Genomic DNA, 24,016 nt, shown 5'->3' on the forward strand with positions numbered 1-24,016 from the left:
AACTGTAGTTTTGCAGTCAATAATAGTAATAATAATAATAATCTCTATAAAAATAAGTCATTCTGCCGAGGAGTATCACAGCTATTCATGTAATTCCAGTAGTTTTTCTGCATAAGCAGGGCATATAAGTGCAGTCAGCACTAAGGCACTTACTCACCTTAATAAATGCTAGCTGACTGAACAGAGTCAATAAAGGCTTCCTCAGTTACTAGGCCTCAGTCACTTCCTACGGTTCCAATGGAAGGACCGTGGAGAAATACTAATCGGCATGAAAAAAGGGATGCAAAAAGAGAGCTGCTGATCTATTTAACACAGTGGATTTATTGCTTCGCTATGTCAAAATCCCAGCACTAAGGTGTACTTATAATTCAAGGATATGAAATTGAGTAATATCCATGCAAATACATCTTTCAGCACCTCTATTCAACTCTCAACTAACAATTAAACTTAACCAAAAAATGCTTTTCATTTAAAAATGAATTCCTTTTGTGGTTATAGACTTAAATACTAAATGTTAAATGAAATACATAGGGAAAGATATTTCCCTGTAGGAATCCCTATAGGAATGCTAAAGTTAGTTAACATGTATAACATGTAATATTTGTGCATGTGTATATTTAGGTGCCCAGTGATTTATGCACCAGGGGTATGGGTTTGAATCCCATCCCCCCTCCATATGTTTGCATATTCTCCCTGTGTTTTTGGGGGGTTTCTTCCAAGTACTCTGGTTTCCTCCCACAGTACAAGCACATGCAGTTTGTTTAAATGGCATCTCTAAAGTGCCCCTACAGTAGTTCATATGTTCTGTGATGGACTGGAATCCCTAAGCTGCCTGGGACAGGATCCAGGCCCCTCCGTGTGTCGAATGTTGGAAATCTTCGTGGTATTCCTGTAACAAAGCAAAGCTATCAAAATTAATTTTCTAAAGTACATTCAGCTGGTACCAATTACCTTTCCTGTTCTAATAATTAAATGTAGTTCAACTTATATAGCGCCCTTCCAAGCATAGCTGGCCGGTGAGCTTCATAAATAAACACGCCAAGCACCTTGTACAGAAGGACAGCCAGAATAGTGTGGAACAAAAACCTCGTTGGACTAGGAGGGTGAAAAACTCTGGGGATTAGCTGTTCACCCGCCCCTACTGGGTATGATAACTAGCTAACTAGATAAATATAGCCAGGGACAAAGGTGATCTGGGGCATTTAGTCACGCATAATGTTAAGGTGAATGAAGCCTGTTTAAGTCACACGCACACACACACACACACACACGCACACAAAATGGCCAGCAGAGAGAATGATTTCACCATTATCTGTTGTCACCAGTAGGTAAATTGTAGTATTACTGCATTGTGAGCTTCCCTGACTATTTATGAACTCATTAGAGATGCAGACAACACAGAGAAGCCTACAGACTCACACGTTTGCAAACAGCAGTTGGCGTGTTCAGTAACTTCCACACATTAGCATGGCACGGCGCGCGGGCGACCGAACTCGAGTTGCTCTCAGCATCCATTTTAATTGTTCACACCTCCTTTTGGAATCCAAGCTGTTTGTAGTCAGCCTGACAGTTTTCCAGAACTGAGAGCCTACCATCCTCCCCAGCATCATCAGAGAAGCATGCAAGGCCGCAGCCTGCTTGCAGAGGAACAGATTAAAGAAGATGGAGAAATGCAGGGCACTGATTTGTCACTAGACTTCTGCTACGCTTAATCAGCAGTCGTCCTCCTGCCACACTCTTTAAAGGCTGTTATTTGCAAGAGTACTTTTTATTCTATTCTTAATTCCTTTATTTTAAAATAAACGCTACACCTCCATCAAGGACTGAAAAACAATGCGGGTCTACGAACAGAACAGGGGTAATTGCTGTGCATTCAATAAATGTAAGCGTTTCCTAAAAAAGAAAAGCTGGAATGAACTGGTTTGAAGAACACAACTTGTACCTTGAGGCTGCAGATCAAAACCTCAGAAAGAGCACTGGTCCCCCCCCCCAAAGAAGAAAGTGTCTCAAATATATAAATATATATAAATGGGGATATAAGTGAATACGACCAAAATAAATAAGATACCTGCACAACATATGTAGATATGCACAAACAGGACAAAGATACTCTACAATGTTCTCAGTAGATTTATATCTAATTAAGTGGATTTTTGTGACCTATGAAGAAAAAATATTGTGCAGAAATGATAGAGAAATTCCTTTTAAGGGGGAAGTTAAACTGATTTATATGAAGAGTTTTAGCCTCGCAGAAAACAACATAAGTGAAACAGATTGTCTGAACGATCCAGCCGTAATATTCGGGCTGTTAGATAGCCTTTATGTAATTAAAAAAAAAGAAGAAATATGGGAGGCACTACAGAGCTCAAACAACAATCAGAAACCTTTGTGCAAGTCTAAAAATAATTCAGTGGTAATACTGTGGTATTTTATCAGATAGATGGACCCCCAGTTGAGCAGGCTGTGGGGTTTTTTTCAGTTTCCCATGTTGACTTTAACAATTCCTCAAGCTTTTGAGTGTAGTTAAGCAAGAGCTCAAACACACAGCCATCGATTGCGAGCGAGTGCTTGTCATCCATGAAAAGCATTACAAACAGAGCTGCCTTTGCCCAGACCAGGAAATACAGCTGACCGAACAGGGGTAATTCCTGTAGGAAACAAGCGGTTCCTTTCATGCACTAAGCAAAGTTCAAAACTGTTGACATTTTGCAAGATAGACACAACTGCCTTCGAAAGAGAGGAAAGATGGAGTTCTTCATCAGCACAAATTGTGGCTTGCTGGCAGAAGGCAGGGGCAGTTTTACAGTGAGGCTAAATTACACTGTGGTACCATAACCTTTTGCCATTGGTTGTACCTCAAGTAATATTACAGATACGTATTTATACCTATGTTTTTATGGCTCTCTGTCTTCCTTTTAAATGTTTTTTTTTCTTGATAATATGCAACTGCATAAAATGTTTTTCTATTTTTTCAATTTTATACGCATTGTCACTGAGTCCGTCGTCTGCCACTCTCTTATCTACTCAAGGGCGGAGCTACACGTGGGCAGGGGGTGGGCACATCTGCCTACCCAACAGATTGCCCCCCCTCCACCTCAAACACAAAATGACTGGTGCCAACCCAACATACACAGATGCCCATCCCATGGCCTTCTAGTAACGCCCCTGGATCTACCTGGCCTGTTCTTCAAATGGTGCCAGGCTGACCTCATTCACATGGAGTGTTTTTTTAAATTACATTAACAGAGTATCGTGTGCTTTAACAGAAGCCTCTGTGTGGGGGAACATTTTTTTAACTGTATCTTTATCTTTAAAATTCCTCTCCAAAGGGACCCCACTTGCAAACACCTCGGATTTTCCCGTCTTTGTTGTTCCCTGGAGACTTTCAGTGAAAATCACACTAAATTAGGGGTGTGGTTTTTTTTCCCAGAATGAAAGTGACATTCTCTAACTGAAGGACATTGGCATTCATCCAAAGCTCTGCTTAAGCCACTTAATTGAAAAGTTGAAAGAAGTTCTTGGCACGAAATGCTGTATGCAGCTTCTGCCATGATTACGACGGCCAGAAAGGGCAGCGAGATTGATGAAACGGGATTAGAATAAAACTGCAATACAATGGGCTTTGTGACATACTCAACAGCACAGGGATTACTTTGGAACGACCCCAAACAGTACCAGTGCACTGGGAAAAAAGACAAATTGCGATGTGACAGACCCAAATGTACAAATTCATTATTTATCAAAGTTTAAACTGATGAGGATGAATATGTCCTGCCATGTGTCCTTTTTTAAATCGATAATTAACTTAAAACAGATATTCAGACGCTCCTCTATTTACGATCTCTCAACTTACGAACTTTCAGACATACGAACAAAGAGGACTATAAGTCCAAATTGTGTTCCTTGGGCTCCCGTTTCCTGTCCGCAACATCAATTTTTTTTTCCTGCGCGCCAATTCCGCCTAGTAGGACTTCTGCCCGCATGGCGTCCGTACTCCCAGGTCCACGTTCTTTGTACTTGTGTATACCCTTAAAATGATGTTGAATAACGAATGACCGTTCAGAATGTAACTCATTCGTAAGTAGAGGAGCGTCTGTATTTGCACCCTATACCTCACACAAGTCGTTTTAAATGGTTTAATTACCTTTTCATGTTGTTGCTAATTCACCCATCAGTTCCATTTATCTGGACGTCTTTGTGTTTCTTTGTCCATTCCTGACCGGTGCAATCTATGGAGAGAGACGCCAACTTAAAGAGACTGGGGACCACAAAGACGAAGCCAGTGGGTGGGTATCTCTGACCGCCAGTGTCTCCGGAGATGTACGATAAGTCATTATCCAATTCCTGTCTTTAGAAATTGATTCTTAAAGGTAGATAGGCTTTTCAAAACATACAAAACGAGACAGTGTCGCTCTACTCTAGGAAGGAGAAAGTAAAACAGAAAACAGCATGTATTTATATAAAGACTAGCTGCACCATCTTAAGCAGCACAGTGGGATATGACTGTACTACATGTATCTTAACTCCTTTACCTCTCTGCTTAATGCACAGTCATTTCATATGCAGAGTAAATGTCAGGACTGCAGAACAGCCCTGTGGAATTGATGAACTCGCAGGGGAACTAGCCAAGGTGGAGTCTGGGCAGAGGCATCTGACACAGCCCCAGCGATGACTCGGGGGGATATGGACGGCTGGATCCCCACAGATGGTGTTCGGTCTCAGCGCTCACCTCCTCCATCCTGCGGCCGTCACGCGGGTCTTGCTTCTCCATAGCGTGGATGCAAACACACACACCCACTGGCACTCAAGCTAGACAGCCAAGAAAATTGTTCATGGAAACCAGAATGGAAATACCTTGAAGATTAATTAGCCGCATTTTGCTCTGTCTGATTCACATCTTGCTGCCTAAGTGCATGGTCGATCTCCTTCCTCACTCCACTCAGTCATACAGCCCAGACAGACATTTCACTGTCTTCTAGAAATCTTCACTCTTGTGTATATGAAGCCATTTTAAATTTAATTTAATCCTGATTTAAAATTCCACTGACAAAACATTTAAAAGCAGAAAATGAGTTAAACTTCAGCCATTTGTAGGGTTATCAAATGTTTGGAATGACAGCACAGATCAATGCAAGTGTCAGTGATTTCAGCCAGTATCTTTAATTCATAAAATGCTTGTCACAATGATTTATTTTCCTAATATTGTGAGGCACAACTTAAATTATCCATTAATGAAGCGGGATATCCCTAAATTTAGTTTAGTGCCATTTGTTGTGACAATGAAAACCAAATGTTTAGAAGCCTATGACTTGTGGTCTTCGCTTTGAAGTGCAGCTCTCCACGAGCGGCATTCTTCCAGGGAGTGAGCTGGCTGCTCGCAAAACAGGCAGCATCTTCTTCAGAGACGTCCCGGTGGAGTGAGGCAGCTGGTGTTGTGAATCAGGCCGCCGTTCATGCTGGGCTCGGCTGCTTCACAACACCAGGGTCACACCCTTCCCTGCGCTCCTGTGCCACCAGCAGATCTCATAGTAGCAGGTGAGCTAACCTCGCTAATGGGGGCATCATCTTGACTTAATGGGGGGCATCATATAGACTATGGCATTGTCCATATGATGTCTCAAATGATCAGTGCTTATATAGACCATGCAATCATTTCGACTGAGGTACACAAGTAGCCGAACACTACAGAGTCCTCTTGACTAAGATACTCATATAGACCATAGCACCATGACGACTGATGTACTCATATAGACCATGATGTCATCTCAGCTGAAGTATTCACAGAGATCATGATATCATTTCGACTAAGATAGTCATACAGACTATGGTGTCATTTCAACTGAGATACGCATATACTGTACACCATCATCTCCAAACCTGTCTCAATAACCTGTGACCTTTTGCGCTGCTTCATTTTTAATATCTTGTTTATGTCTCAAGATGCCCAAGTATGGTTATAATAATGATGACATTGTACCCCTTACATACTCTTTCTCCAGAATTTAGCTCAGATGATGTCAGCTGCCATTTATCCTGCTTGACTCAGACAGGAGCTACTGGCGACCAACATTCTGGGTCGTTACATTAGCAAATTAAGACATTTGCAGAAAGTCCTAGTATTACATTAAAATAATTTTTTATGGCTTGCTCATGTCTGTGGAAAGTCTTTGGGACATTTTTTCAGGCATAATACACTCACTTGTTTTCATTCTTTCAGCAAGGAAACTTCATTTATGTCCAAAGCTAGAAGGATGTCAAGGAAACGACAGTATCGCTTTAGAATGTCAAAACCGATGCTATCTACCTAAAAAAATAGCTGTTAAATATTGCACTTTAAAATGGTACACGGAAATTGGAAAGTTTTTTCTCCCTCAAGCACTTTCCAATATTTCAATATTTACTTTGTTTGGATTACATACAGCAAAATAATCCAAACAAAATTCAGGAGAAAAGTCAATGTATCATCCATCCATTTTCTGCAACTGCTTGTCCTACTCAGGCTCATGGGGTGTCTGGAGCTTATGGCCATGAGGTAGGGAACAACCCAGGATGGGGTGCCAACCCAGCCCCTCTGTTTTAGACTGGGGGGGGGGGGGGGCAGTGGAGTACCCAGAAGAAACCTCATGATGACATAGATTAGCTTGATCTAAATAACATGTATGGGTTTCTGTAAGGGAAAGACTGAACCAAGTGCATTTAGAATCGTGGCACCCAGTAGGAACTTTCTCACTGAAGGTACCTTTTTCAGGAACCGGGAACTGCTGTTGTGTTCCCACTACAGGAACTAAACCCAATTGTAGTTCCTCTGAGGTACTTCTTGAACATTTTTAGGCCCTGTTCCAGAGTAGGTACTCGACTAAGAACTACTTGGTGGAGTCTATAGCAATGAAGTCATTGGCTGAACAAAAGTACAAGCACTGACTTGGAAGCTACAGTACAAAGAAATGCAGGAAAAAGAAACAGATGTAGAGGAGCAAAAATGTAGCATATGGAATTTTTATTGTGTCCCAATTACATTAAATGCATCAATGCCTTTAATGCCTTTTTTGCTTGAGTCTCCTGCATCGGAAAATTTGATCGATAACTGATATACTTGTCTTACTTAGTTGACGTACTGTCTAATATCACTAGGGAAACTTGCAAATGCTTATTAACAGTATAACGTTACATCATTTTTTAATTCTGTGAAAAACAAAAGACGGTCAGATTTAATAATGGATTATAAAAATATTGTGGGCCGTATCAATAAAATTTGATTTTTTCTATATTTTTGGACCATGCAATTGATCCCCCCAATAACTAACTTGTTTGTCCTACATTACATAACATCTGCATGTGAAGTTTAACCTACAAACTTTTTTTGTCTCCTGTGTATATTTACCATACAAGTCACACACATTTCCTGTTGTGCAGCGGGAAAGCAACACACGAAATTGGCCCAGGAACTAAAAAAAGTTCCCGGTTGAAAGAGTCTAGGAACTCGGAACCAAGAACAAGGTTCCTGAACTTAGGTGGGATGGTGCCTAGTGACTCACTCAAAGCCACTTTTCTGTTGACATTGTTCAGCACCGCAGAAGTCCAAAGGTGAACTATTCTCACCCATCAAAAGCACATGGTACACTGCTTTCAGTGAGACATTCTGTCTACTTGGCACCATCATTGGAGATCCACAGATGGGATGCTATAACAATGGTAAATAATGCATGTCATCAGACTATAAAATTGGCCCTATAAAATTCACTGTACTGGACATAGAGACAATGACATCCTGAATCCATGGCTGTAATTGTTGTAATTATGGTTTGTGAAATGTCCCCAGCCAATAAAGGACTCTGTACTTTTTCAGTTCTGTGAGTCTTTTCGGAACATTACCGTGAATGCTGTTAAGTGACAGATGCCAAAATGCGAATGCATTGTCCATTCTAATGTACTGAATGTTTCACAGCTATAATGAATGTGCTTATTGGTTGATTACAACAGGTGTCATCTTCTGGTCTGCCGGAGGAAGTCATAAAGACTTTATGTAGTCACTCAGTCAACGCCACCCTCCCCCACTGCCCTTTTGAAGAATGTCAAGTCCATCATTCTGAACATATCCATACAGCCAAAAAAATCAGACCATGTCATATTTATAAAAATAACTTTTTTTCTAGGACAAGTTATAAGTGAAGCCATAAATAAATGTAGGCCTCTCTTTTCTTATGGTGATTAAGACACATTACTACATTCACATTCCTGCTTTAACTCACACACGGTGTGCTATAACTCACAAACACTGCAAAGCTATTTGAGAATCGCGTCACACAAACTCGTGTATGATCACAACCTGGTATTAAAAACGCATGGAGAAATATTTCACGAGTTACAGAACTGGAAATGGCTTACGATGTTTTGAGGAAATTGGTTCTTTAGTTAACAGAAAAACGTTTATATTGTTTTTCTTTCCAAAAGAGTTACCAGCAGAAATGCAACATGATGATAGTTTCCATTATATTTAAATAGGACAACAGCTCTCAGTTCCCAGTACGGTATTGGGTATATCATCATGACTGCTGTGCATCCCTGCCTTGTATCTCGTGTTGCCAAGGACAGAAAACTCCACAAACCTGCTCAGGGTAAGAAAATGAAAGACAGATGGACTGAAGTATGTGAGAAGGGGACATGTGAGAAATGTGTATGATATTTATTATATTAACCCCCAGCTCCATGGGTGCCGCTGCATGTGGCTGCCCTTCACTGCCAATGCTTGGACTCATGTGTCTGAGTGTCATGGAGAGCAAGATAGGGTGGACAAAGACAGAATTTCCCCAAGGGGAACAATAAAGTGTCATTATTATTATTATTATTATTATTATTATAGTTGTTGTTATTATTATAAGATTGGGCAGTGGGACACACCTCTCCTAAAGACCAAGAAAAATAACTCAATTAGAAATATCCCATTTCTACTTTAAAATAGACAACATGAAATATAAAATTATAAAATGGCAAAAAAATATATCAAAATTTGTTAGATAACTTGTTACAGGTGCAAAATAATGTCTACTAAGAAAATGGCCACCATCTGTGAACACATAAAATTAATAATTTAAACGCTTTTTGTTGATGCACAGCACATTCAAACGTGAGAACTGTATTATTATTATTATTATTATTATTATTATTATTATTATTATTATTATTCCCGGTACCATTTTGTAATCAAATGTATTACTGCTAAAGGGCTGACCTGTTAACCGTGTTATGAAGAGTGGGGGAAAGGGGCCGGAAGGGATCCGTCACGCGGCTATTGTCGCCCTTCATCACAAGCGTGGGGGTCCCGGGAACTGCGCAAGATGCCACGCGCCGTCTCCCACCCAAACGGCAAGAGGAAGCGCAAGGGATCGAGAAACCTGATCAGCTGCATGCGGGTAACGAGTCGCTAACATGATCATGCTAAGCACCATCATGCAAAATACATCCATGCTAAACACATGGCAACTGAATATTAGTGGCTGAAATAACGATGAAGTATATACCCGTCAATCCAGTGGCATAAGCGTCCTGATGTGACATCTGTAATTCTTTAATAAATGTCAGGCCTACTGTACCTGAGCACATTTCACATTTATGTTTTTACGCACAATAAAACACTGAAGAGTACACGTTCATTATCCACTTGGTTATAGACAAAGAAAGTTGATCTATAGAAATTCAAAAAATAACGGTACCGCCCCTCGCACACCACCACCCAGCTGTTTATTTAATATACGTCTGGTATTAAACGTCTTGCCACAAATTCATCAACATCATTCGCATATCAATAAAGAGGCACGTATTAAACTAATTTTATTTTGCACCAGAGGCTATTGTGGAAATAATACTCAGTAAAAGGACCTAACCACTCCTTTAAATTCAAATGAACTTACATCAAAAACATCCGACCCCTCTGACCACTGCGGCGCTACGCTGACAAAGTTTATACCAAAGATAGGTTTATTGATTTGCAAATAAACGGTTTCTGCAGGAGACACCCCAGCAGTGACCGGGGTGAATGAAATGGCACTCTTCACTACCCCGAAACTGAATCTGAAATGTCATCACCATCAGTCAAATTTTCATTCGCGATTCGGTATAATTGTGTTATTAGAATGGGAGAGTGGTCATTTTTAATGTCAATTTATTTCGTTGCTGGACTGAAAAAAAATAATAAAAATCAATGTCCCCGTTTTTATATCTTTGCTGTTCATTACTATGCACTACTGCTCATTACTCAACATTACTCCTCGGACATGCTGCTCATTTACCCCAACTAACCTGCTGTGACTGTGCTGCCATCTAGCGGTTGCCATTTTTAGCGCCCCGCACACCTCACATGATCAAACGTTTCAAATAATAGCAGTACAACGGTAAAATAGCTATCGTTTGGATACCCTTAACTTACAAGGAGATAAGCTCGTTTTGTTTACGCGTACAACTTGGTGTAGCGTGAATGACGTTAAGCGTTACTGCGTGCAGGATCGCGGTCACATGACGTCACCTTTTGCCCTGACACGTGCAGAAATAAAAGGAAACTTGCTCTGCAGGTAAATGGGAGGAGTGGTTGAGTCTGTCTGGGATACTGGGCAGTTTGTGAGGCTAGAAACAACACGCACCGTGCTGCACGTCCAGGCAGCGTTTAAAACTGAAGCGTGTACTTTACTCAATAGTTATCATTTACAAAGTTCATCTGCGTGATACTCGCAGTTGCTTCGTCAGTGTATAGTTTGTTTACTGTTAGTTAATCAAGATATACTTTTGAAAGAAATGTCCAAACTAATTTGATATTTGGTATTGCAATGTAAGAGCTAGCAGTTTATTCATGTTGCATATCGCATATGCAAAGAAATGCCATATTCCCGTTTTACTATTGTAAGTAATGTGTTGAAAATGAACAATTCCCGTTTTTTAGTTTCTGGTAGTTGCGTTTTTCCCCTAACAGAATAGTTCATGTTGTTAGTGGTTGTTTGTGCCAAATTTTGATTCGCAATTTGGTTTTCAATGAGAAAGCATGAACAAAATGCAGTTATCTGGATCGAGAAGGGTAAGAATTAACCGTACTGTTCTTACTAAAGAGAGTAGCAACGCATCGGTCAAGCGGAGGAGGTCGTCCTTCGGTGGAAACGTTAATAATGCCGAGAACAAGCTAATCCAAGGCGACCCCTGTGCATCTCACAGAAATTCAGGTGGCGATCAGTGCTCATCGCAAGAGAAAATGTCAGACAAGCCCAATTTAAGACGCCTGTGCACGTCCAGGTATGCTCACGTATCTAACACGTGTGTTGTGCAACTTATACCGCTGGATTCCAAGTCTTTGAGTGGATCATCTCCAAAACACATGGACGTAAGTTTGCGGAGCACTGGTGAAGGAGGACCAGGAACAGCTGGAAGAGGAGGTGGATGCATATCAGGTACAGGATGGCTTAAGTGATAGCCGTGGGGCATATAGCACTGTAAGCTAAAGCACCCTTTTTAATGACCGAAACTGTGACTCATCTGTATTGCATTGCATTAAAATAGGGCCAGGAGAGAAACATGCAATTATGAAATCACCATATACAGGTCCCCTCATGTATGATACAAAATAACAATATGACCATGTTATAGAATAGGTGAAAATCCCTGTAACAACTTTAAGTGGCCGCAGTGGTGTCTGTGGGTAATTTTGATTGGGGTGGCCATGGGGGGGCAGTTGTTTTTAAGGGGGAGGCCATGCCTCATCAGGTCTCTTCTATGGTTCCGCTTAGAAAATAAAATAATGCATATTTTGTCTATATTATTTTGATGTGGTGTGGCAACATATTTGCTAGTAGCAGGCCACGGCCACCTCTTAGATCTGGTCCTGAGTGGAGCATATTAAGTTGGGGAACGTCAAGGACAGCAGATAACATTGCAAAAATTCCTCTCAAACACAAACTTAAGAAAGATACTGACTAACAAAGGTTAGGTGGAAAAGTGTGTGTTAAATGAATGCATGGATGAATAGTATCGCTTGGCCTTTTTTAGAAGGTGTGTTTCTGTGAGAACAGGCTATGAACATTGTCAGTGGTGGAGAGGAGAAAACAGGTGATTTAATAAAGGCTGCATTTACTCATTACTGTTAATTTATGCAAGTTAATGCAAGCCAGACGGGCGTGTAACTCATGTTGATTGATGGTTACCAAGGCTGATTATTTGAGATTGTTCTGCATATACAGTATGATTGAGATCTGATTATCCACACAGAGTATTTAGAGGCACGGAGTGGAGTTATAAAAATTGGAGGAAGTTTGTTGCGGCACATGTTTAATGTATTACGTGGATCAAAAAAGTGCTTATTTCCATCATAGAATTAGTTTACTGATATTAAGTACATTCACTGTGTTCTCATCTACATCTGATTATGCGGTTTTTGTGTTTGGGCCAAGGAATAATGTAAACAATTATGTTCTGTTAGTATTCATTTTTACAAAATGAGTAATTAGTATAGTTTTACTGTTAGCAAATTGTTTCAAGTGCTGAATAATTCATAGGCATTAAACCCTAATTTAACATTGTTGTCTTTCAGAAACTGAAGGGAATGAAACCGTTCAGAAGCAATCCACCTTGTGCTTGAGAGATTGTTCTATCAAGAAGCAGGAAAAAAGGCTTATTAAAAGTCCGTCCTGTTTCACGTGCTGTGATGTGAAGTTTGCCCCCTCCAGGTATGACAGTCTGGCCGTAGTCAGGTCATGTGACAGCAGGGCTAAAGAAACCACCAAAAAACAAACCTCAAGAAAGCTGGACAGAAGGACAGGAAGGAATCCTGTTGTTAAACTCTGTAACATTTCAAACATTTTCAGTATCCCTGCTGATTTTTTGCATTCGAGGTGCATGTTGCCAGAGGAACTAAAACGAAAAAGCATCCACTGCTTTAAGAGAGACTGCAGTGAAGGTATGTTACTGGAGTTCTATCCAGCATCGCGTACGAGTGGTAGGGTTAACCAACCCCAGCCGGGGTTACAAGCTGAGACAAAGTCCACTCTTACATCCCAAGCCCAAAGACCTAATGATGTAGCAGATATCCTCACAAGGACTCCTTCAGGAGGGAGGTGTGACAGACATGTTTTCTGTGTTGACACGGACCCTAATGCTCATGGATACCGAATGACAAACCGAATGAGAGCGTCCAACGGATTTAGTCCTCTGATTTCCCTGCCCACTGATGTTCTAGAGTCTCATGGCATGGTTCCAGTCATCCAGTCCACAACTGTATCATCCAGTTGTGAACCAGGAGCCCTGCGTGAGCCTGGTCTACCCTCTGGTGCAGAGATGATCAAGAGAAGTGCACCAGGTACACCACCGAATCGGCAAGATGCACATGAGGAAAGCAGTCTGTTGATAGCAGGTGGTGGTCTTGCTATACGGACTATGCATGATCGGTCTGCGGAATGCAACCGGGATACCAGTTGGGAAGGGGAAGGAGAACTTGACTGGGACATGACTGAGACTTTCTCTTGCCAAAGAACGACCCCATACCGAGGATCACTGTCCTGTGCGCGTACATATATCTCATGGCCTTTTCAGAAGTTGCAAGGATCTGGAAGGGGATTCACAGACACCAGCACTCTACCCCTGATGCACGCAAAAGCCGAAAGCGCTCCTGTGACTGACGTTCCTGCCAAGTTCAGAGCTCCTGACTTTGCTAAAGCTGTGGAATCGGTAACAGCAGAAGGCCCAGCTAGTGGTACAGAAGTCTGCATGGAACCTGAAATGCTTTCTGAAATGAAATTGGGTCTCCGAGAGGACGGTTCTGAATCCGTAAAGTTAGATGAAATGGCAGCCAAACCGGCCCTGCCAGTTATTTCCTTACAAACAGAACCCCAGGGCAGTTCTGGAGGCTGTGGTCACCGGTCTAACACCCTGGATTACAAGGAGCAGAAAAATGGAATCTGTGAGCCCGAGAAGGTTACAGGTGGACATTTCTGGGAGATGAGTGTCACACAGAAGGTGAAGCTCCAGTGTTTCAAGATCCCTCTGAAGATGGACACAGACCAACCTCAGTTCCATCCTTCTAAACAGTCTGGTGGTGTCGTCACACCATGCAGAGCGGCAGCTGGCACCAAAGCACTTTCCTCTAGCCCAACATGTACAGGAAGACCTCCTGGCGTGAAGTCAAGGCCCCTTGCTTCACCAGAGCGAAGCCGGACTTCACCGCTTAAGGTTCCTGCTGGCTGCGATAGTGATGGCAACACCAGCCTGCTCTCTGAAGATGAGGCCGGGGACTGCGTGCACCCATTGGACGGCGTCATCATGTGTGAGATAAAGGACTCTTGCAGCGCTCCGTACCGACAGCCTCCTTCCCTGGGATCCAACTCCAGAGTGGAGGGGGGGACAGAAGATGCAATGGACGTGGTCAAAGCATATGAGCAGGACGCCATCGTCCTGGATGTGATTCAGGATGACCCAGAATTGTTTGGCACAATAACAGAGGAACTCGTGTTTGGACAGCAGAAGAAACCAGAGAGACCACTGCATGCTAAGAAAGGTCACCACGGAAACACTGCAAGAACCTGGAGGAGAATAATCTGGGATAAGAAGGAGAGGTGGGTCTCTTTGCCGTTTCTCATTTCTTAATATTAGTTCATGCCTTCCAGGTTGATTACAGAAGCTTTTTTTTTCCCTGAGACTGCTGTTGTGAATTTTTATCAAAGTTAATCCTTATTGGGTCTAGCTTTACCGAAGGCCCAGATCCAACCCAGAAGTACACAGATAAGGGAGCCTTCATGCTTGATATAAACGGTAAATGGCATTTTATATTTTACATGGAGCTTATATATATTTAGCACTGTTTAGTTAAGAAACTTCAACTGCTCAGATTTTAGCTACTAACAGTGTAGGCTGATTGTTGGTTTCAGAAGTACCACCAGGTGCATTGTGGTAGCAGAATAGTTTAATTCCCCCCATGAACCTCACTGAGATGGATAGATGGCATAATTAGTGAATGTTTACTTTACAAGGTGCCTTTTTAAATATTTCAGGAGAAACTAACAGTGAGACAGTGGTAAGTGATGGCCAACCCTCTAACACCACGGCTGGTGATGAGCGCCACCTGCTGGCAGAAGAGGTTAGATAACGTGTATCGTTAGTCATAATTATTGGCCACTGTGTGGGTCTCTGTGTTTCTGTTTATAGAGTATAAGTTTTGTATGGAAACACTAATGAAGTAGTTATGAAATGTGTTTAACACACCTACAAAAATGTGATGGTCCAGTGTGATTGATGGTTCTTTGCTCATTGACTGCTGTAAATCCTTCTTACAGTAATATTGCTTCTGTTTTGATTACATTACGTGCTTTATGCACCTCATCCATAAAGCTGTCACTTATCTGGAGGTTCCTACATGGGGTATAATTAATCGTACGAGTCAGGTTCTCTAACACTGTTGATACCCCACATCCCCGTTTGGGCGAAGGTAGAGTTTTATATGAACAGAGGTCAGACCATCTTGTAAGGAAGAAACGTGATGTGAATCCCAATGAACGATGAATTCACCACCCCCCCACCCAGAGCAAAGCGGGCCCCACCGATGATGGAGCAGGCGAATGGTTATGGACGGATTTCATGACCAGGTACATACACCAACGTGTCTGACATGCCTGGAGTCATGTCTCCTTGTTCTAAAGCTACCCTCGTGAAGTTCTCTATGTCGCTTTTTATAGTTTCCAGGAAGAGCAGTCGAAGATGCATCCGGAAACCTTTGCTCAGCGAGCCGTGAATTGCACCGCACAGGGGGCCCCCGGCGGCGGCTTCTCAGGCGGGTGGCTTCATCTTGGCCCCATTGATGCACCATTGTGGTAAATATATCAACAAATGTACAAAAAGTTGATTGATTTTTAATCATCATTATGACTACAGTGAACTGTGCCGAGAGAGAGACCTCCACCACTAGGGGGAGCACTCCCAACACAGCAGGTCCAGTAAGTAAGAGCTAGTGGCGTTCCTTCAGACTCGAGGTGTGTGAGGACGCTCGGCTAGCTCCGCTTCTGTCTTACCCCTGCAGGTAAGTGGTCCTCCTGATCGTGACGTTTACTGCAAGTATTACTTCAGCAGCAAGCACATGTGCTTCAGGAAGGTCTGCTGGTTCCTGCATGTGCCTCTAGATGGCGATGAGCAGGTAAGCTTGGCTCGTTACATTTTTTTACTGTTTTAAGGTGTAAAACAGAATATAAAGTGCTGTCTTCTGACTGTTGCAAGGTCTTTTACCGCCATAGATGGTCAGAGCTGTGTTTACACATCGCTTGTTAATGGCCGTGTCTTTGCAGTTCTGCACTGAAGTCATGATTAGGTTCAGCAGAGATGCAAATCAGTCCCTCTTACAGCGTGCAGGTAAGGACTCCCCACGGAGGGTCATGAGGTCTCAGAGTTACTGGGGGCTGTATGCATAAGGTACTTAGTAGGGCTGGGGGGTAACACTACTTGACAGGGCACAAATACTTAGTAATTACTCAGTTACTACTGGAGTAAATTATGAACAAATCATGGACAATGAGAGATCAGTGTTTCACTTGTGTTATTCATTACTTGTTCCTTTAGAGATCAGTATGTAACTAAGACTTAGTTTATGTTTAATTAATACATAATATAGTATTATACTATTACTTATTTGTGCCCCGTCAAGTAAAGTGTTGGTGGGCTGTGAATTTCCTACTAGCCCAAGATACAATATTCATTATGCCAGAATTAGGATTCGATACATCACAATATTACCATTGTATGATGGTTAACACCCCAATATTGAAATAATGGAACTAATAGATTTAAAAACAAATTTAATTAACAGGCATTAACGCCCTTTGACTACTGAGGATGAGTAAGTGTCCTGAATGCAGCTGTTGCACACTTCAACTCCCAGTTACATAAACTATGTATTACTTTGTCTATACATAAACTGCACATTTGTTTAAAACAGCAAATGTTGGGGGGAAAACATAGAAAGAAACATTTCATGTGTACCTGAGCACTTCCTAAGTTTGACACTTGACAGCATAGTAGTGCACTTAGCACAGGATACAGAAACAGCACGTTTTTAATCAGCAAATGATGAAAAAATGTAAAGTAAAACATTTGACTTAAAAGGCGCTGCAATGAATGTATAAATCAACACAAAGGTTCGAAATATTGATGAAAAATCATGACAAACTGAATCACATTATATTGATAAATTGCAGTACAGATGCTCCCCCACTTACTTACTTCCTACTACTAGCTCGCAAAGCGAATTGGTCGATAAGCGAGAAGCCGCCCCTTGTCGATATTTCAAGTATACTGTAGGCTACTAGAATTGGGTTTGTGTCAACCATTTTTAGATAAAGTTTTAATGTCGCCCTTTCACCATTTATAACATTTCTAGTATATTTATAAATGTTCATACAGTAGTGTACTGTATAATGTAATAAACAGTACACTGTTTTCTCCGTATGTGAGATGTAAAAGTCTGTGAGTGAAATTGTAATAAATAAAACACAGAAAAGATCTGTTATCTAGCATAGCAGAGTTACACCAAGCTGACTGGTAAGGGCTGTCGTTAGATATCTGCTCCGACGGCCGTGCTGATGACATGTTGGTTATTCTGGTTGTCCAGCTGCTGCCGCTCTTCCCCTTTTCCAGCTGCTGTGTTTGTTAGTTACTACCAGAAATGTCCACCTGGGATCCATTTTGACCTGCAAGCTTTGAAACTTCTCCTGTCGGCCCTGTTCAAACACGGCATCATCAAAGACGTGCTCTCTGTCCTGCGGGTTCTCACGTCATACAGAATTCTGGTAAGATACTTCTGCCGTAACAGGAAATGCGCTCATATGTGATACGGTTTAAGCTGTAAACCACTTTTATAGCGGCTTATTCAGCCAGGTGATTCCTGTAGACTGTAATACTTTGTTCATATATTCCCATGATGTTTTAGTTAGTCTAGGGGCTTGCATCACGAAGCTGAATAGCAAGATTACTTGCTGGATTTAAGGTAGTCTGGGCTAAATGTAACTGAACAAAGGCAACGTCCATTTAAACTGTGGTACTTTAAATCTGTTACTTAGCTAGCTCAAAAACGCAGCTTCGTGATACAGGCCCCAGCTCTGTGAAGGTATGATCCATGCCTTGGTCTAACCGACCCACCCTCGCCCTGTGATGTGTGTCCCTCTACAGCCACCGTCGGAGTTCATACTGGCGTTGTTTGATCACGTGAGTCAGTGTTGCCTCCGTGTCGCGACCGCAGACCTCATGGATGTCACGTCCATGGCAAGTGCGCCCCCCCCCCGACGTCGGCCCCGCGCCCTCGCGTGCCAAGGCTCCCTGTACCGCCCGTGACCGTGCTGTCGTTGCAGTGTGTGGACGCCGGTCTGCCCTTCACGCCCGCCGACTTCCAGCACATGCAGCGCTGCCTGGAGCTGCTCGGCCTGCCGGCGCCGCAGATGAACGGCTTCCTGGCCTTCAAGCTCCGGTCCGTATTTGTGGGGGGGGGGTGGTGGGTGGGGGGGGGGCTGTGGGAGACCCAGGGTCTCATTCACTTCACGTCTCCACCTATAGGGGCCTGGGGACAGACGCATGGAAAGTCAGTGGGGAGGTGCAGCTGGCCATAGCAGAGGTGGAGGTGATTCAACACACGCCTTGGAGCATATTACTGCTGTCTATCCATCCACCAATCCAGCAATCAAAACATTCATCCATCAATCATCAGTCCATCTTCCATAGTTATTTATCCAGTGTAGGGTCTCCCTGTTCCAGTTAGCTCGCAGTACGCGGCAGGGGAGCACCCTGGATGGGGATCCTAGTCCACTGCAGGTTACACACGGACACTTGCATACAGTCATTCACACACATATTGGGCAGTTCAGAGACACCAGGTCACATGGATGCAGGGAAATCCCAGATTAGGCCTGAGATGAATCCCAGATTAGGCCTGAGATGAATCCCGGATTAGGCCTGAGATGAATCCCGGATTAGGCCTGAGATGAATCCCGGATTAGGCCTGAGATGAATCCCGGATTAGGCCTGAGATGAATCCCGGATTAGGCCTGAGATGTATCCCGGATTAGGCCTGAGATGGATACGATGGATCCTTGAATAATACTGGCAGACCTGACAGATCCCACAGGATGGCGCTGTATGCTGCTAGATTGAGACCTCCTCCAGTCCATTTGGACCAGGCTTCTCTCCCTGACTGCCCAACACACGCCCTCTGTCTGTCTGTCTGTGCCCAGCGCTGCAGGGAGCAGGGGGATTGGACCAGGATGGGCACCGTCTTCTCCAGCCTGTGTGCATCCCAGCACAGCCTGGCAGAGCTGCGACAGCTGAGCGGCCGCGTGGCCCTGGCTCTGCTCAAGGACTCGGCCGCCGCCCCGCTGCCCTTCGCCCAGTTCGCGCAGGCCGGTCAGCCCCGGCTGCCACGCGCTTTGGCGCCTGCCTTTCCCAACACTTCTCACAATATGAATGATTTTGTGCCAAAGTTACCATGAAAAATCCTTGTCTCTTTGTTTTATGCTTATACATTTTATACTGTTGGGAATGTTGCACAGCCAGTATGGAGAAAGTATATTGTTGTAAATTGATTCCTTTATGATTTAAATATTTCACAGTTTTATAAGTGTCTGATGTGGAAGATGACAAGGCACAGTTCCACTGAGATTGCAAGCTTGATTAGTTTGGGCTAATGACCCTGCTGATTTGGTTCCGCAGTCTGCCAGGGCAGCTCTGCCAACGGCCTTATCAACACTCTGATTGGCCGAATCGGGGTTTCCTTGATGTTCCGGTACTACGGTGCGAAGCAGTGGCTGAAGGTGAGCAGAACCCAGTGCTCTGGCCCCACGTAGGGACTCCTTTCCGGATGGTTCTTCAGAGCCACCCCGATGGCGATCCGCTTCTGTTCGCTCTCGGGTGTCTGCGGTTCTGTCCTCAGGGTGGTCCGTGCAGTTCTTGTGCAGGTTTAGTTCTCCGAGTTCTCACACAGGGCAGGCAGCTGCTGGACACCCTGAAGGACTTGAACATTAACTACTCCATGCTGAATAGCCTGTTTGGCAGCGAGAGCGGCGCGTCCCAGGGCCGCACGGTCAGCGTGGCCGTCGAGCTCCTCCTGAACAGCGGCAGCATGGAGAGCGCTCTCCAGCTGCTCAAAGGTAGGATGGCACCCCTGTAACTGAACATCACCCTGGTTGTGATTCAGCTGGTCCGCATTAATTCTGATTTGCTGTTTTTGTGTCTCTGTGCGCTAATCGTGGCTCTGTCAGTCTGTCTTTGAATCCCCAAGAGTAGGGGGTCATATTTCACTCCCCTCGAGACGCAAATCCGCTGCCTGTTTCACTATTTTTGGCTTTAATCACGGGAATTATATGGATCGTGAGTTATATTCCTTTAACTTCAAAGAATACAGTTTCAAGTTTAATGTCTCTAGCTGAAATTCCACGTATACTGCATGAAGGACAGGCCTTGTCTGTCCAAGAGAGTGGGGCTTTTATCCAGGGGCAGTGGAGGGGCTATGCCCCCCCACAGCAAAATCTACTGAGGGGACATATTATTCAGGCCAGGGACCCAAGGTGACATCATGCCAAGGGCCTGATTTTATCACACGGAAAGAGTGCAGCTTTCAGACCAACTCTGGCCTTTCTGTCAGTCACTGGGCCTGACACTGCGACCATAAGTTACTCTTATTAGAGTAACGAAAGCTGTACTCTAGCTAAGGGCAGGAAGTTCGTGCTCCACTTCATTGGAGAATTAGGGCCCCATGAGTATTAAACTCCAGAAAAAAATCCCCAAACTGCGCTGTCACAGATAACGACTGGTTGAGCGGCTCCTCCCCGCGGCCTTGTGATGCCAACACGACGCAGATCCGCCAGGCCGTACTGTGCCAGCTGGCCGACAGCTGCGTACAGAAGGGCGTCCACCGGGTGGCGCTAGAGGTGTTGACCAAGTTACCAGGCCTGCAGGATCAAGCAGGTGAGGGACATGCTAGCCACTAAGATGCCCGCTTGATTTTTATAGACTTGCCACTGCTAGGGTTGGGTATCGTTTGGGGTTTTTTCGATACCGGTGCCAAATCGATACTTTTAAAACGGTACCGGTGCCTGAACCGATACTTTACAAAAGCCACAAAATGATGGTGGATGACTCAAGAATACATTTGTATTGAACAAAAAATTGAATGCTTAAAATTGAACAATATATTAAAAGTTTAAAGTATATATGAATATATATGTAAATACAAAAAACAACAAAACATAAGCCACCTATGTAATGTTAATTTACCATTACGTTAGCCTACTACTAACCTGCGGAAAGGTTGCTGTCCTCATCATAATCGGTGGACTCCTTTTTGCTACGGTTGGTATGACTGGGGCTGGGGTTATCCACACCGATCTTGCCAGCTGTTGTCCGCAAGCTGTCAAGCACGGTGCATCCCTCTGCTTTTAAGTTTATTCCGTGTACCGTCAAATGTTTCATTAGATTTGACGCGTTTCCCCCTTTACACGCAACTGCTGTAAAACATTTGCTGCACGCCGCGGTGTTGGAATCCTTTCTTGTGAAATATAGCCACACTTTCGACTGTTTAGTTTTAGGCATTTTAACAAAAGTTGTTTGATTTAGCAAGCTAAGATAGCGGTAGACCACCTGCTGCCGTCAGAGCAAGTGTAACGTTAGTTGCTGCATTCACGCGCATCTCGGATGGTCTCATTTCCTGATGATGTCACGTGTGTGTTGATGAATCTTATGCTTATTACAACGGTGTCATCATAGCCCCAGAGAACAAATATTTCAGTCGACATTTCAGGCATCTAAGTGGCACCGAAATTCGCGTTTTGTTTCGGTCCGGTACATACCGGTTATATAGGTACCGGTGCCGTATTGGCACCGGTTTTTGGTACCCAACCCTAGCCACTGCATTGTATAGATATTATAATTAAGTTTATTATTAATAAAGCATGTTGCCAATAGTGAGTATTGCTGAGCGTGTTTAATGGTGTGTGATACGCTGGTTTATAGAGCAGTATAGTGGATCTGAAGTCTGCAGCTTAGGCCCTCAAACCCCGCAGAACCTGGAGTTTCTGTTTCATACCCGAAAGCGTATTTTGGCCGCCAGTTACTCTCTATTTATCTCTGGCATCCCTGCGGCTGTCCAGCTCCCGTCCGGTCTGTGATCCCTCTGCCTCCGTTTCAGACCCGGCCGCCGCATCCCAGCATAGCGAGCTTTTCAACCGACACCTCAGCTCCTGTATGGAGAAGCAGAACTTAACGGTGGCATCTGACTCGGTGGAGTTCATGTTCGCCAAGAGCGTTTCCGTGGATATGCGTCTACTGCGGACGCTCATCCACAAGCTGGGGAAGCAGAACGTCTGGCTGAAGGCTCGTTCCCTCTTCAGATGTAGGCACCGGCCTCATCAGACGCCCACGTGGTGCTCATGGGTTCCATAACTAATTCTAGTTCATGTTCATAATTCTAGCTATGTTCAGTCACAACTATTATACAGGTGTGCTAGAGATGGGTTAAGTGGGGATTTGAAACCCACAGCTAATAGAGTTGTAGTATAGTTCCTGTCACAAGGAATTTAACCCACCTTTTGGGTGTCATGTGGCTGGGTTCCATTGAGTTAAAACAGTGGTTGATAGTGTTCAGTAACCCCACCCACTGTGGTTTGTTCCCATGGTAATCTGTATCCATGCCGATTACATGTTTAACATTTGACTTTGTGTAACGTGCTTAACAAAGCTATGGGAATGTAGCAATTTTCCCTGAATGACATGCTGCTGTCCTCCAAGGTGCCTTATCCATGGGGTGTTACCCCCCAGCCCAGGTGAACCCCTACTGTAGGCTCCTGCCGATCCCCTATTCGCTTACCGAGGTTGAGATGGCCATAGCCATCGAGATGTTCATGGTGTCCAACGCAGACGAGATCCATGACCCATCGCAGGTCCCTCTGCAGGTCGTGTTGAGAAGGTGAGTGTCGGCGGCACCCCCTGGTGTTTGGTTGGACTCCCTGTGGCGTTGCTGGCCTGTGCACTTGTCTGTATGTCTCCCAGGAAGGAAGGCGCGGAGCTGGCCAGCGACGGTGACTACAATACGGCGGGGAACCGCCTGCTGTTCGCTGGCCAGATAGCCAACCCCAAGCTGGTGATAAAATACGCCACCGTCAACCCATCTCAGGAGCAAGTCTTCACGCTGGACCCGCTGTCCGTTCGCAAGTGGCTGACCCAGAACATGAAATGGGCGAACAGCATCTGGCGTGAGACCGGCGATGACCCGGCAACTAGTGACTGCCTCTCCGGTTAGCGACATTTTAGAAAAGGCAGGAGAAGTGTACATAATTATTTGTATGTACCTAAAATAAGATTTTTTTAGGAAACATTCAGCAGCTTGATTCAGTCAAAAAGGTTGGACTTACATTTACTGAAAGGTTAGAAATATGTTTACCTTTTAACAACCTGTTTTCTTTTACACAGCAAGATATTTATACTGGATCTTGTTGCTCTTGTTGAAAAGAGATTTCATGTATATAGTTCAACTGTGTTAACTGACTGGGTTTCATGTGTGTGCAGTTACTGCACTTTATTTCAGAAATAAGGACTGAAAGATATCAAGTGTTCAGTGGTTGACTTAGACTTAAAATGTAAATGTTAATTGTAATTAATGTTGTTTTTCTTTACAAGTACTGAGAATTTCAACCTAGATGCGTTGTTAAAGATTGACATTATTGCAGATTAAAACGAAACACTTTGTTTAAATATGTGTAATTGTTTGGGTAACGTTTGAGTATTAAAAACTATTATAAAATTGAAGCAGTTTCAGCATATTCAAATGATCTGTTTGTGTTTTTTTGTGGGTTTTAAATTAATCTTTTATTTTACTTAAGTTTTTTTTTTACTTATTTTACCTAAGTGCATAATCCCTGCACCCATGTTCAATGTCGGTGTATCCGGATCCTGTCCTGTTACCGTGAATCGCGAAGAATATGAAACGTCGGTTTTCACACCAGACATGCGTAGTTAAAAATTATTT

General features: G+C 43.5%; 1 protein-coding gene and 1 long non-coding RNA gene across 11 annotated transcripts; one reads left to right on the forward strand and one right to left on the reverse strand.

Moving 5' to 3' along the window:
* Window positions 1-301: 301 nt before the first annotated feature.
* LOC111840933 (uncharacterized) lies at window positions 302-10,477 on the reverse strand. The gene is made up of 3 exons (XR_002837546.2): window positions 10,297-10,477; window positions 4,145-4,229; window positions 302-889 (listed from the first exon to the last, which is right to left on the reverse strand). It is a non-coding gene; the product is annotated as an uncharacterized lncRNA (long non-coding RNA).
* topaz1 (testis and ovary specific TOPAZ 1) lies at window positions 9,235-23,796 on the forward strand. 10 transcript variants are annotated; one of them, XM_023806308.2, is made up of 22 exons: window positions 10,233-10,565; window positions 11,094-11,204; window positions 11,330-11,429; window positions 12,566-14,582; window positions 14,711-14,778; window positions 15,018-15,103; window positions 15,547-15,608; window positions 15,699-15,793; window positions 15,895-15,956; window positions 16,040-16,153; window positions 16,302-16,365; window positions 17,647-17,798; window positions 18,178-18,270; window positions 18,357-18,472; window positions 18,559-18,622; window positions 19,233-19,401; window positions 19,708-19,808; window positions 19,979-20,144; window positions 20,797-20,961; window positions 22,181-22,384; window positions 22,780-22,957; window positions 23,041-23,796. In XM_023806308.2, exons 3-22 carry the CDS (start codon window positions 11,357-11,359, stop codon window positions 23,288-23,290), a joined length of 4,299 nt encoding a protein of 1,432 aa, XP_023662076.2. In that variant the 5' UTR covers window positions 10,233-10,565; window positions 11,094-11,204; window positions 11,330-11,356; the 3' UTR covers window positions 23,291-23,796. The 10 variants fall into 10 exon arrangements, 9 of the variants coding, with proteins under 9 accessions (XP_072572815.1, XP_023662073.2, XP_023662074.2 ...); XM_072716714.1 differs by lacking the exon at window positions 10,233-10,565 and adding an exon at window positions 9,235-9,410 and having other exon boundaries at window positions 11,094-11,429; XM_023806305.2 differs by lacking the exon at window positions 10,233-10,565 and adding an exon at window positions 9,235-9,410 and having other exon boundaries at window positions 11,197-11,429.
* Window positions 23,797-24,016: the final 220 nt, after the last annotated feature.

The sequence above is a fragment of the Paramormyrops kingsleyae genome, chromosome 9 (assembly GCF_048594095.1).
Source record: "Paramormyrops kingsleyae isolate MSU_618 chromosome 9, PKINGS_0.4, whole genome shotgun sequence".
In the NCBI taxonomy this organism is placed as follows: Eukaryota; Metazoa; Chordata; class Actinopteri; order Osteoglossiformes; family Mormyridae; genus Paramormyrops; species Paramormyrops kingsleyae.